At 48.6% G+C, this 14,713-nt stretch overlaps 1 protein-coding gene across 6 annotated transcripts in view; it reads right to left on the bottom strand.

Annotated features, from left to right (window-relative positions):
- Window positions 1-14,713, bottom strand: part of DPF3 (double PHD fingers 3) — a 274,103-nt gene that overhangs the window by 112,113 nt on the left and 147,277 nt on the right. For all 6 annotated transcript variants that reach the window (XR_009334367.2, XR_010839503.1, XR_010839502.1 and 3 more), the window contains exons 5-6: window positions 8,817-8,912; window positions 119-197 (exon numbers count right to left, since the gene is read on the bottom strand). Coding sequence is in view for 3 of the 6 variants with exons in the window: in XM_067028208.1 (XP_066884309.1) it covers window positions 119-197; window positions 8,817-8,912 (175 nt within the window). In the remaining 3 variants the exon portion in view is untranslated. The remainder of the gene's footprint in view (window positions 1-118; window positions 198-8,816; window positions 8,913-14,713) is intronic.

The following is a 14,713-nucleotide window of genomic DNA, read 5'->3' as shown; positions in this document are numbered from 1 at the left end:
GGGTGACCGTGGCGAGGCAGCAGCAGGCAGGCCCGAGAGGAGGAGCCAGTGAGCCTGAGGCTGGGGCGGCACAGGAAGCATGGGGCCGGGGCAGGAAGGCGGCGTCTGCCGTACTCACTGTCACAGACGTAAGGTTTGTCGTGGTCTTCCTGAGAGGCGGCGTCGTGCTTCCTCCTGCCACCTGTAGAGCCACGGGCCTGGGGAGACATGGGAATATTGGGATGCTTGTTACGCTGACAATCACTACGGTTCCTGAGCACGTTTTCTGTGAGGCCTTGAGCGCTTCACCCATATCTCCTCATTCAACCTCATACTACATTTGTAGTCTCTCACACACCAACCCCATTTTACAGGCCAGGAAATCGAGGCCCAGAGATGCTACGTAACTTGCCCAAATCATGCAGCTGCTCACCCGTATCACTTCATTAAATCCTCACAACTCCAAGAAGCAGGTGCTACTATTATCTCCATTTTACAGATTTAGGAGACTGAGGCAACAGAGGGGTTAAGTAGCTTCCCCAAGGTCACTTGCTCACTAAGTGCAGAGCCAGGACGCAAACTCGGGACAGTCTGACTGCAAAGCCTTGAGCAGTCAGAATTCCCATCCTCTACTGTTGGCCCTAGGATCTCTTCCTCCAACTCCTTAGCCTTCCAGCTTCACTGACACCACATGTGGGTGCCAACCCAGCTCCCCTCAGCTGCCCAGATAATGGGCGAATTAGAGCAAGTGGAGTAATTGCAGCTATCACCCCAGACTCCTGTGTTCACACTCCCCTCCAGCTCAAGTCTCTCAAGAGGCAGCCAGGGCTTCCCTGGTGGCACAGTGGTTAAGAATCCATCTGCCAACGCGGGGGACACGGTTCGAGCCCTGGTCCGGGAAGATCTCACATGCCTCGGAGCAGCTGAGCCCGCGAGCCTGCGTTCTAGAGCCCGCGAGCCACAACTACTGAGCCCGCGTGCCACAGCTACTGAAGCCCGCGTGCCTAGAGCCCATGCTCCACAACGAGAAGCCACCGCAATGAGAAGCCCGCGCACTGCAACTAGAGAAAGCCCACGCACAGCACCGAAGACCCAACATAGCCAAATATAAAATAAATAAAATAATTTTTTAAAAAAGATGATGAGATAGACCAGAAAATGCTTTCAAAACAAACAAAAAGAGGCAGCTAGGCCCAGCATCAGGGCATGAGCTCCCCTCCCCCCTGCTCCGCCTACTCCATGGAGCAAGCTTCCGCTGAGGCTCCCCTGTGTGGTCTGCCTCGGGGCTCCAGCCAGTGGCAGAGCCCTTGACACCTCACACTCTCCTGGGGCTGGACTCTTGAGACCCCCACCCAGTGTGCATCTCCAGAGAGGCCAGCATCATCCGGAGTGAGGGTGGGATGGGCTCTACCTCCAAGGATAGCCAAGAGCAGCCAGAGAGAGAGCTGGCGGCTCCGCAGCCCCAGGACAGTGGCTACAAGAACATGGCAGGTTTTATTTTTAGACCTTTGTAAGTCCCACACCGGTCACATGGGTAGCACCCTAGCCTCCTCCAGGTCATTCTCTGGTAATGAGTAGCAGTAAACTCCCAGCCAAGGAAAGGGCCTGCTGTGGTCTTTGGGGACAGAGAAGATGCAGCAGATGAGAAATAAAACATGGCAACACCTGGTGTGCAGGGAAAATGGGCCAGTTCCAGGGGCCTGGTCTGGAAAAGTGACCCCGGGGGGACTTCATGGTCAAAAGGCCTTGAGTTGCTCACACACACATACACACACACACACACACACAGAGTTTCCCTGGGGATGTCACAGTGGAAAGGCCTGTACCCCAGCCCTACGGGGCTCACACTCTCCCCAAACACACACCCTTCACAATCAACACCACCTGCCAAGCTACCAAGGCCACCACCTCCTCTGCTGTCTCTTTCCAAAACAAATTACACAGTTCCACCTCCCTCCTTCCCTCCCCACCCCCCACCCCTGCACACGCACCAGCCCGCCGTCCCCCCCTCCCCTCGCCCTCATTACTCAGAGTTGACCCCAAGAGGGAGCTGTGCGGCACTGGCAGTCACCCCAAGGCACTGACAGGCCTCCCCGCCTGCCCACGTTGAGGGTGGTCACCCTCAGCTGCCCGCGCCCCCCCCATCCCCCCTTGGAGAAGCCGGGGACAGCTTGACGTGTGCAGCCCGCAGCCCTGTCACAGGCGCCTGGGAGCAGGTGAAAGCAAGTCAAGCAGAATGACAAGAGGCAACAGCAGACTCAGGGAGGGGGTTCTGGGAGACTAAAAATACCACCCAGGAGAAGAGGAGGAGGAGCTGGAGCTGGGAGAAGCCAGCGGGAAGCGGGGGCCCTGCCGAGAGCCAGAGTTTAATGACACTCTGCAGGGCTGCCGGCAGGGTGGCTGCTGCCCCCACTCTCCCTGCACCTCAGTTTCCTCAACTGCAAAATGGGGATCGTGGCTACAGGGCATTGAGGGGACAGGCGAGGGACGCCTCCTGTGGCTGGAGCACACTGCTCGTCTCCTGGAATGTTTCAAGCTTGGAAACTCAGAATCCTACTCGTCTTTTGCTCAGATGTCACCTCCTCAGAGAAGCCCTCCTGACCAATGCGTGTTCACTCATCCCCTCCATCGGTCTCTTACCCCTACCCTGCTTCATGTCATAGCACTTAGCATTGTCTGACGTTATATTATATGTGTGTGGGTGTACTTGTTGGTTTCCCATCTCCCCCACATAAGGGTGGAAAACGTCTATTTGGGTGACCATTATACTTGGAACCTGGCACAGGGCCAGTCACCTAAGCAGCACTTAATAAATGTCTGCTGCACAAATGAATCCATCCATCAGTCGGCTGGTCAGTGAGTTAATCATCTTTGGTTCTTCTTCTTCATTCTCTCTATCCAAGTGCTATTGTGTCTTCCTTCAAAAGCCATCTTAGGCTTTGCATTTCCCTTCTATTCCACATCTTAAGCCAGGAGCTCATCAATTAACCCCTGAACCGCTCAAAGAACCTGCCAGCTGGGGTTCTACCTCTGCATTGCCCTACCCAATCCATCCTGCATGAGTCTCAGACCAATCAGACAAAAGGAGTGAAGGACGGGAGCCCATGGTCATCCATTCATTCACTGCCATCCAAAGCCCACTGACATATCCACTGACGACCTAGTGCCAGTCCTACCAGGATCACCTCATGCTGATGTTACGTCCAAGTCTTTGTTTTGATTGATCCCAGTCATGGATCAGCCTCTACTCTGCCCATCCACATCTGGTCCATGCTTTAGCCTTGCTAACGTGCCACACCTCCAAGAATCTTCCTCTTGCCACGCTGAGGAGTAAAGCATCAGCTTTAAAGTCAGACAGACATAGGTTTAAACACTAGCATGTGTTTTTGGACAAGTTACTTCTCTAAGCGTTAGTTTCCTCAGCTGTAAAATGGGCATAGCAACATCTTTATTGCAGAGTTGTAATGCTGATAAGGGGGTGTGAAACCACAGGGGAGAGAGCTAGGTCTACAGGAAGCACTCAATAAATTATTTCCCCTCCTTGCCCAGTTGATTGTTCTTTCCTCTGAACTCTTATTGCATTTGGTAAGTGCACGGTCAGAAGCCTGCTGATTTCTAATTGTATCATGACTATTAGCATTTTCTCCTCAATTTAATTCCAAGGTCCTTGAGGGCAAGGATGGCACTTCATACTTTATTATGAACCCACGATATTTAGCACTATGCTGGGCACACAGCATCCAAAGCTCTTTCACTGAGCTCTTAATTCCTACAGTACCATCTGAGTTTAACCAAGTAATATTATTCCCATTTGGCACTTGATGAAACAGGTTCTGAGAGGGTTCATGATTTGCCCATAGTCACAGAGCCAGTAGAAGGCAGAGGCCCAGGTTTCCAGAATCTGTTACAGAAAACTTTGAAGCTGATGTCCAAAAGAAACCATCCTCCCTCTCTGAGAACTACTCACCCAACTCCACTCCTCCCCATTCCACCCCCCCATTCACACACTGGTGGGCCATGGCCGCCATGACTGCACCACACAGCCCTGCCCTACTGGCTGCCGTTGATTGGCTGGCTCAGGAATAGACATGTGACCCAAGCTGGGCCAATCAGATTCTACCCCCAAGGTACTCTGAATTGGGAAACAGTGACTCTAGTTAGTACAGGTCACTTGGGGGACCCATAAATTCAGGAACTATGGGGCCACGTGCACAGAGAAGCAGGAGAGGCAATCCTGCAACAGAAGAATAAAGGAAGGAGCAGTAGAGGCCAGAGCTGCCTGGGTTCCTTACTCTTTCCCAATCCTAAATCCCCACCAACTTCTTGTCCTTCCTGAATCTTCAAAAATTGCTCAAATATGGGACAATGGCTCAGCAGCTTTTCAAATACTTCCCACTTTTGCTTAAGCTGTTGAGTTTCCTACAACTAAAAGACTCTGCACTAGGACAGACTCAGTCCCGAGCAGAGAGCTAGTTGCTCTATAACTGTTGTTCTCAAATAATGGTCAAGGGATCCTTGGAGGTCCCTAAGACCTTTTCAGGGAGTCTCCAGTGTCAAAACTATTTTTGTCCTAGTACTAAAATGTTATCTGAAAGTTTTCACTCTCATTCTCTCACAAGAGCACAGTGGAGTTTCCTAGAGGCTACACGACACAATGATGTCATCACTCTGTGTGCTCGTGTATTCTTAAATTCAACATTTTTCCTGTTTTGATTTCTAATATGGGAAGTATCACTAGTTATAACCCACCAGAACAATAACTTTGGGGGTTCTCAGTAATCTGTAAGTAAAGAATCCCTGAGACCAAAAAAAAAAAAAAAAAATTGAGAACCACTGCTCTACACTCTTGCCATTTAAAGTGAGGTGCTCGGACCAGCAGCACTGGCATCCCTGGGATCTTGTTAACCAAGCAAAGATCTCAGTCCCCACCCACCAAACCTACTGCATCAGAATTTGCACTTGAACAAGATCACCAGGTGCTTTATATGCACGCTGAAGTTTGAAAGTACTGGAATACACCACAGTGCATCGTGAACACTTACCGAATGATAATACTCACATGGGTGACTCACAGGAATTTCATGAACTTTAAAGAGCTTTGATTTGTTGGACTAAAGTTACCACAGATACAATTATTCATTGTTGGGTCTCAATTTCTCTCACCCCTCAGGGAATCTCCATTGTCAAGGTTCTGAGATTTGTCCCCTTTGCTTGCACCCTCCTAATAACATCTAGCCTTTATTAAGCACTCAGCATTGGTTGTGTATTATTACCCCAATTTTAATGATGAAGAAACTGACACCCAGCATACTTATTCAATTTGGTCAGGGTCACAGAGGTTACCTAAACCACCCAAAGTCTAGTAAGTGGTAGAGCTGGGATTTGAACTCACAGTTCAAAGCAGAGACTGTTCTTGTCATTACTACCTTAGCCCTCACTTCCTCAATGAGCACACAGAGCACTTGGGAGTTCTGTGAAACTGCAGACCCTAATTCAGCCCACCTAGGGTGGAGTCGGGGGGGGGGGTCTGCATTTCTAACAAGCTCCCAGGTGACACTGATGCTGCGGCCCAAGGGCCTCATGCTGAGATGTACAGCCTCAGACTTCCTCTCAGTCCTGACAACAGGAACGGAGTGACTGTCCTCCAGGAGCCAGTGGCAGCTTGAATACCCCTGAAAGGGTAGCTTCATTGAGCCTGTGGGTTAAGCAGCTCCATACCTTATTCCAGCACAGGTAGGCTCACCTGCACTTTCCAGGTCCTTCCATGGCTCCCAGTACGGATGTCTACAATGTCACTGCACAATGTAGAGCCGTTTGACTGCCCCTTAGCCAGCCTCGGGTGGGCCCAGAGCTAGTCTAGGTCCCATCCAGCCCCCACGCTGTGTTCAGGCCTTTTCTCAGCTCCCATAAATCTGAAATGTGACTTTCTGTTCTTTTTCCATCATTCAATCATTCATTCAACAAAATGGCCAGTGGTCACATGCTGGGCACTGGGCCACATGTGACCCAGTAGAAAAAGCACAGACCTGTGTTCAAGTCCTAGCTTCTTGCTTACTAGGTTGGATGTCCTTGAACAAGTTCCTTAACCTCTCTAGGAGTAATAATACCCACGTATGGGAATGAAAGAAGCAGTGCTGTCCAAGAGAAATATAATGAGGGTCACATGTCATTTTAAATTTTCCAGTAGCCACATTTTTAAAAAAGAATAAAAACAGAAACAGATGCAATTAATTTTAGTAATACATTTTATTTAATCCCATCTATCCAAAGTATTACCATTTCAATATGTAATCAATATAAAAATATTAATGAAATGTTCACCATTCTTTTCCTACTATATCTTTGAAATATGGTGAATATTTTACACCTACACCACATTTCAGTTTGAATTAGCAACATGTCAAGTGCTTGGTAGCCACCCACATGTGGCCAGAGGCTGCTGTAAAGGACAGTGCAGAAATAGAGAATGCGATATAAAGGACCTATCATCACTATCGATATCGTGTTTATGATATCGCTATCGACCTATCATGTTTATGACACACTGTGGTGCAGTCCAGTAACATAGCTCTTATTGTGAAGAGCCCGTTACACTGCCTGATGTATAGGACGTACACAGTAAGTACAGATGGCTGTTGCTGTTGCTTCTGCTGGTGTTGTTACAGAGAAGACGCCCAATTCGTATTCGCCAACTACATGTTCAACGCCTAGATTTCAGATGGGAGTGGAGAAGATGTAAAGACGAGCATTTTCCATCATCTACTCGAGTAAGTTTGGTTTGGGCTGAGACAAGGGTTGGAAGCAGGCCTGGAGGTACACAGCAATTGGAGTTCACAAAAGGCCCAGAAACTCCACATTCTAAAGCCTCCTTTAACGATGGAATAAGATATCCTTTATTTTGTAACCCCCAAAGAAGGCATGGGTCCAGGCAAGTTCGTCAGGGGCCACTAAGATGATTAGGTGAAAAGGTGACGGGGCACTTTCTAAGGAGACATCTGGCTGACAACACCCAAATCCACTGATCAATTTTACCACCACTGAAAGGAGAACGAGTGGACAGCATACACCTCCAGATGTGAGGCGATAAGAAGCACATATCACACCTAAGAAAGAGTCTAGCCCCACCAAAAAATATTTACACACACGCACAAATATCCCAAATCTAATCAAGTCTCTCATCAGACCACCAGTTTTCAGGAGATAGAGAGGATTGAGGGACACATTAAACACCACCAGTCTGCCAAATCCAGAATATGAGAAATTCCACAAGACCAACCACCCAAGTTCTTCAACAAATAAATGTCATGGAGAAAAAAAAAAAATATGTATGTGGTAGGGAGCAGCAAGGAAGAAGTATGTTATAGAATACAAGAGACCTAAGTTTCAAATAAACCAACTATAAAAAGGCATTTTTGAGAAAATCGGGGGAAAGGAGTAGGGACTGGATAGTAGATATTAGAATAGTTATTTTTATTGGGTATGATAATGATACCTGTTAGAGATATACATTGAGGTATGTACAGGTTAAATGAAAAAATGTCTAGGGGCTCTCATTCAAATATCCCCCCCCCACACACACACACAAACCCCACAAACATACAAACCAACCAAAAGTGAGAGTAAAGAAAAGATTAAGCAAGAGTGTCAAAACACTGATCATGGCTGAAGCTGAGTTGTGACTCTATAAGGTGTGCGGCATCAGAGGACCGCCCTGTCCAGACTGAGAAATTCCAGCTCCTGTCCAAGTTGCAGCATCTTAGCTCAGCATGGGCACTGCTAGGCCGCTTGCACCAGTCACCTAGGAACTTGCTTATAATACAGCTCTCCAGGCCCTACCCCAGCCCAGACTTCCTAAATCAGAACTCCTAGGAGTGGGTCCTGCAGATTTGCATTTCGATAGGCTCTCGTGGTGTTTCTGATGTGTACTCAGACACAAGAACCACGGGAATAGAGAGGCTTGCCATAACTATCACTGGACCCAAGCTCAGAGGGCATCCAGGACTAGCCTCTCGTCCACAGGAGGGGTAAAGCATCCCGCCTAGAGCCTGAAGGAGCCAGACAGGCCTCAGAGAGTTAATTCTCCAGATGGAAAGCAGCAGTTCATCCCCGCAGGTCCCGCTGCATCTGGTTACTGTCAGATACTCCTGCAGACCCCTGAAGGTAATCACAGAAAACCCCTTTGGGCTTGAACGTGAGGACTCTGGAGGACCACCCTGAATGCCAAAGAGCACCACTCAGGTTTGGCTCCCTCCCCTTAAGAGTCACCCTCATATTTTTATTCCTTCCACCATGGATTTCCCCTCTGCCATCCCCCAGGCATCTGGCCTTTTCTTGTCACATTCCAGGCCCACACGTCTCCAAAGCCCCTGCCACACTGGCTTGGGAACCATCACCTGCGGTCCCCATGCTTTCCCAGTTTGCTCCCACTCTCTGCCTAGTGAAACGTACCCCAAAGCAGGTGTCCTGACCCTGTCATTCTGGGGCAGTCCCAGGGAGAGGACACTTTCCGCCTTATTCTATGACTGAGGAATGGGGACAGCAGTCACATTCTCCTCATCCTCCACCCTCACCCTCACCCACACCTCAACCTCCACCTTTCCCAGACCCTCACCACCCCCTAGGGGCACCATCTGCCTTTTCTCTCCCTCTTGCCAGCTCTAAACTTTTGCAGGCTATCACTTGAGAACCAGAACTCTTCTGGAGGTTTCCTCTCTGGGTGTCCTGCAAGGAAGACCATGGATACACCCTCTATCTAGCTGCAGTGGGACTTTGAATCTAGGGACCAGTTGTTTGCCAGGCCCCGGCCTCCCTGATCTCTTTCCTCCCTCACGGCTTACCCGTCCTCTGGTCCGATTCTTCCGCTTGGGAATATCTTCTTCTAAATCCTCTTCTTCATTTCCTTCTTCTACATTTTCATCATTTTCCAAAACCCTCTGAAATGACAAGAAAATAGAAGTGTTGAGAAATAAAATGCAAAGGAGAAAACCATCAGAGGGTAATTTGGAGGGTGTTCTGTTTGGGTGTTGTTTTTTAACACAGTGAAGATGCTGCCATGGCTTGGGAAGCTAGGCCTCCAAAATGCTGGCCAGGAATTGGAGCTCTTGGCGGTACCAACTCTCTCTCCTGGGACGGTTCCAGCCAACTCCTCCTAGAACACCGACTTTTTCAACTCTTTTTGCCCAAGAAATGTTTTCTAAAAAGAGAATACTCTGGTAGGGGTACCCTTCTATGTGGGCCCAAGATGTCTGGTCAAAACTTACTTTAATGTAATTTTCCTTTTGTTCTTAAAGGGCCACCTCAAATATATGAAAATATGTTTCTCCTTTCCCTGGCATTCTGGAATCCTGCCCTGTTTGATGAAAACAAGTAACTTCCTGTCCATCTGACCAGAATTTGACATGAATGTGTTATTCATAATCTTCCATTGTTATTTTTTTAAGAGTAATGGATTTTCGTTACAGCACATTACTTGTAATGGAGCTTAAAGATAAAAAATTTTAAAAAAAAAAAGATCATACATTTAATTCTCTCTCTCCAACAGCCCCGTGAGTCACACTGCAGCAGAGAATCCAATTTCCATTTTACAGGTAAATAAACTGACTCTGAAAACAGTTTCGACTGCTCAAGATCATATAGCAGAATCCATGACCAAAGCAAGGTCAGGTTCATCAGCTCAGACTTTCCCATTTCTCTCTCAGCCCTTGTGTCTGAGAATTCCAAGGCATACTGCAGTACTTCCTATAGGACCTGAGCACCTCACTTGCTTTGGCGGAGGGGAGGAAAGGGGAAGTAAGGTGCGTATCTCTAGGTTTAAGGGAGGGATAAGAGACCGCGGCAGAGGACCCAGCCCCCCCCCGAGTGGAAGTGGGATACGGAGAAAGGGAGCCCATGGATTCCACGTCAGGATCCTGGGGGCTTCTTTATAAGCTCACTGTGTGACCTTGGGTGAGTCATCATAGCTTCATGCCTCAGTTTCCCCAATTATAAAATAGGAACTCATTCATTCAATCAACAAACATTTGTCCAGGGCTGACTACATGGCAGGTACTGTGCTAGATAAGCCAAAAAATGGCTACAGTCCTGGCCCCAAGTGGACTCTACAGTCTAATGAAGGAAGGACAGATTCAAACAACATACATAACCATATAATTACAACTGTTATGAAAACAGTGACAGGCAAGTTCCAGGTGCTATGAGAGGTTGTTAGAAGGGACCTTTCCGAATCTGAGGTCAGGTAAGGCTTACCTGTGGAGGTGAACTAAGGAAGTTTAGATGTAAAGGATGGACAGAGACTAACCTTGGGAACAAGGACCAAAGAGAGGAGAGGAGGGAAAGTATTCTACTCAAAGGGAACAGCATGGGCAAACTCCCTGAAGCAGGAAGGGGAATATGGCTTGTCCAGAGAGCATGAAGAGGCCAATGGGACCAGAGCTCAGGGGCTCAGGAAGAGACTGGCCTAAGATGAAGCTAGAAAGGTGGGTGGGCACCAAGTTATACAGGACAACAGCATCCACCTATCCTTGTGGTGATAGTGCGACAATCACACAAGCTATGAAAAGACTTAGAAGGCGGGACTTCCCTGGTGGCGCAGTAGTTAAGAATCTGCCTGCCAATGCAGGGGACATGGGTTCAAGCCCTGGTCTGGGAAGATCCCACATGCCACGGAGCAGCTAAGCCTGTGCGCCACAACTACTGAGCCTGTGCTCTAGAGTCCTCGAGCCACAACTATTGAGCCCGCGCGCCACAGCTACTGAAGCCCGTGCGCCTACAGTCCGTGCTCTGCAAAAAGAGAAGCCACTGCAATGAGAAGCCCGCGCCCTGCAACAAAGAGTAGCCCCTGCTCACCGCAACTAGAGAAAGCCCGCACACAACAATGAAGACCCAACACAGATAAAAAATAAAAAATTAGGGCTTCCCTGGTGGCGCAGTGGTTGAGAGTCCACCTGCCGATGCAGGGGACACGGGTTCGTGCCCCGGTCCGGGAGGATCCCATATGCCACGCAGCGGCTGGGCCCGTGAGCCATGGCCGCTGAGCCTGCGCGTTCGGAGCCTGTGCTCCACAACAGGAGAGGCCACAACAGTGAGAGGCCCGCGTACCGCAAATAAATAAATAAATAAATAAAAATTAATAAAATTGGGAAAAAAACCATTCATGCTGCTAAATAATTTTTTTTTAAAAAGACTTAGAAAGCAGCATGCAAGGTACTGACTTCTGGTATCACCATCACTGTTCCAGTGGCCTTCTGGACAATGCCCTGGGCCTGTCCTCAAAGCAGGAAGCCCAGGAGTGAGTTTCCAGTGACCTTCTCCCGTTGCCTTCTTGTCAGAGAGTTCCATTCCCATCGCAGGAGTCAGGATATTGCTAATTGCCAAATCCTCCCAAAGAACTCAAAATAGGTCTAGTAAATTCTTCTCTGGCTTCTCTAGCAGGTTTATATGGGAAGCCATCAGCTGATAGCACTTAGGCTCTCTGGGCCAACCTTAGCCACCTAACAGAGAAGCAACGGCATCTGCCAGACACGACCTCTGGCCCACAGCTAGGAAACGCTGGCCCGGGTCCACAGCAAGCGTCCTAGCCTTCCTGCGCCTTGGCTTCCTGAACCGAAGGGGGGAACACTAGCGAGACAATGACAAGTCAGACGCTCTGCAGTCTTCGGTGAAAAGATGTAGCATAAATACCAGGTGTCATTCTTACGACAACTGTTGCTGTTTGTATAGCCATCTTGCAAACTCTCTGGGTGTTGAAGTCATTTAACCATGGTAAGTTCCAAGTGTCTCGAATTTAAAGATCATTGCCTCTGGCATCTCGGCGCAATTCTCATGCCACTCTCATTTTTTATTATGAAGGTATTTATTACCTGCAATATGGACTCTGGGTTGGAAGGTGAAAGCTGGCGAAGGCAGCTGCACTAGTCCCTAGACGTGCCGCACAGCTTCAACATCCCGGAGAAAACGGACTTCTCCCTCCCTCTCCCCAGTGGCTTCCCTGTGTCTCTAGAACCTCTGGTCCGAGCCACAGGCCTCACATGGGACAGCAGCATTGCCTGTGTTTCTGCATTTCCTGCAACATGGCCCTGACACCAGAAGCCTCTCTACACAGCTCGGGAGAAGCCAGGAGTTCCTAACAAACAAAGCCCGTATTCAGGGCTCGGGAAGCAGAGGGAACATCCTGTATTAGGAACGCAGGGCAGGGCTGCCCAGCTAGAGATGCAGCTCATCCCCCGTGACACACTTGCATTCCCTGTCCAAGGACGTTATCTGGAAAATAAACATATTTTAAAACAACTTTGCTCCCTGTTACTCTAACCAGTCTTTACGGTGATCCTTTGTGGCTGTGCTTTTATAAAAAAGAAGGAATTCCTCTTTTTTCTTTTTTCATTTTTTTTTTTTCTTTTGCATATCAGATGAATTCCTCTTTAAAGGTTCCATTACCTCCAGCTGGAAGAGTGCAAAATTCTCCTATTTCCCTCCTTGCACTGCTGGCCCTGCATCCAGTCTCCTTTCCATGCAGCATCCAGAGGGGTCTTAAGGAAACATAAATTCACTGCCCTGGTTAAAATCCTCCAGATGGCTTCCTTTTTCATGTCCCATGAATCCAAGAGCCTCCTGCAGGTTGGCCCTGCCCACCTTTCCAAGTGCCTCCCCGACCCTTCCCTCCCTGGCACCCTGCTCCAGCCACACCAGCCTCTGTCTGTTCTTTGCACACCACGAGCTCAGAACTATCGCGATGCCTTCAAGAGCACTGTTCCTCTGCCCAGAAAGCCCTTCCCAGGTTCCTCACTTTGCTGGCTCCTTCTCATCTCACAGGACCGGGGTATAGCCCTTGTCTCCCCTAGGATGCTAGCTAGAATCTGTCCCTCCTCTTATACTGAGCCTTCATACTCTGTTCTTTTCATGGCATTTATCCTGAAATGCAGTTATTTTACCTGTTTGTTTATTTGCTTTCTGTCTGTATGTCATGCTACAAAATAAGTAAGAGCAGAGGGGACAGGTCTCTCTTGGTTTCCCTGTTACCCCAGAGCCCAGAACAATGCCTGCTCAGAGGAGGCACTCAATAAACTTTGATGGAATGAATGGAAAAATGAACAAAACAGTCCATTTGTTACATGTGCACTTTATTTTAATAATCAAAGCTAATAAAAACATGTAAACTCATCCGGCTTTGGGTCCTGGTTTCGGCCTCTAGCACAGCAGGTGGTAGGCCCATGCTTTGCATATCGTAGACATTCTGGTTACATCGGGGATGATGATGATGATGATTCAACAATGACAACCCGTATACTGGCCCGATGCTGCCTGAGAAGGACTCGAACCCGCCGCCAGCTCGAAAAGGAGAGGGCTGCCTGTCTCTAGAGCATCAAGGCTTCTGGGCAATGGTTCTGTCCCTCTCATTGACTCAGTCAAATTACCCCAGCTGAGCAAAAATACTCTTAACAGGCAATACAGATGGGACAGACGGTGACTTCAAAGATCTAAAAGTCCAAAAATGGGGGATAATACATGAATAGCAAAAAAAAAAAAAAAAAAAAAAAAAGAAGAAGAAGAAGAAAAAGAAAGTACTAGGTGCCCTAAATGCCAGAGGTAAAAAGAGAACTAGGGGGTGGGGGGTGATCAAGAAAGGCTTCATGGGGAAGGTGGTATCAGGGCTGAGCCTAATAGGTGGGTGGAATTTGTACACGTGGTGATGGAAGAAAAGGCATGCCAGATAAAGGGCACAGCATGACCAGAGGCACGGAGGGAAGGAGGCTGCAGAACAGAGGGAGTAAAGGAATCGTGGGAAATAAGCCTGAAAACTAGGTTAGGAGCGGAGAGGGGAGGCCCAAGAAGATCACACTCATCACTTTGGATTTATTTAGCGAGAAACAAAAGTGTTTTAGCCAAGTTTTCTAAACAAGGGCATGGCACAAGCAGCATTGTGTTTTGGGATGAAAGGTCAGCTATCAAAGTAGGACATGGTGGAGAGGGGACAGACTGGGGACGGGCAACTCACAGGAATCTGTTCACTCATGCATCCACGCAATACATATTTATTGTGCACCTACTATGTGCAGGCATTGTTTAGGTCTTGAGATACAAAGGGGTGCAAGCAAGAGAGACAAAGATTCCTGCCCTTGAGGAGTTTACATTCTACTAGAAGAAAACAGAAAATAAACAATAGCATCATAAGTCAGTAAATTATAAAGTATGTTAGATGCTGGTAAAACCTACGGGTAAAAAGAAGAAGAAAAGGAAAGCAGAGTAAGAGAATTGGGAGTGCTGAGGGGCGGAGAGAGCAGAGGATGTGGTATTACATTCAGTGGTCAGGGTAAACTTCACAGAGAAGAAGAGACTGGAGCCAAAACTTGGAAGAAGGTGAGGGTGAGAGCCCAGCGTATGGGGAGAGGGCCGTGAGGCAGAGGAAGCAGCCAGAGCACAGCCGGAGGTGGAGCGCGCCTGGTGTGCATGTGAGAAGCCGAAGGTCGGTGTGCCTGGAGCTGAGTCAGCCAGGAAGAGAGGAAGCAGCGAGTCAGAGAGAGGTGAGAGGGCCACGACATTTTCTCGGGAGAACAGGGGCCAGTGCAGGGTTGAGCACAGGAAAAGCTCCCTCTCAGCCCTGAGCAGGGGACTACTTAGAAAGCAATCGCAACCGTTCAGACAGGAGATGTGAGTGCCTTGGACCAGGGCAGCAGCGGTGGATGTGGTGAGGAGGGGCCACTCTCTGGATTTGTGTTGAGGGCACAGTGGACAGGGCTCC

This window comes from Kogia breviceps, chromosome 3 (assembly GCF_026419965.1).
Source record: "Kogia breviceps isolate mKogBre1 chromosome 3, mKogBre1 haplotype 1, whole genome shotgun sequence".
NCBI lineage: Eukaryota > Metazoa > Chordata > Mammalia > Artiodactyla > Physeteridae > Kogia > Kogia breviceps.
Note: the sequence above shows the minus strand (reverse complement) of the source record. Positions and strands in the feature narration are given on the sequence as shown.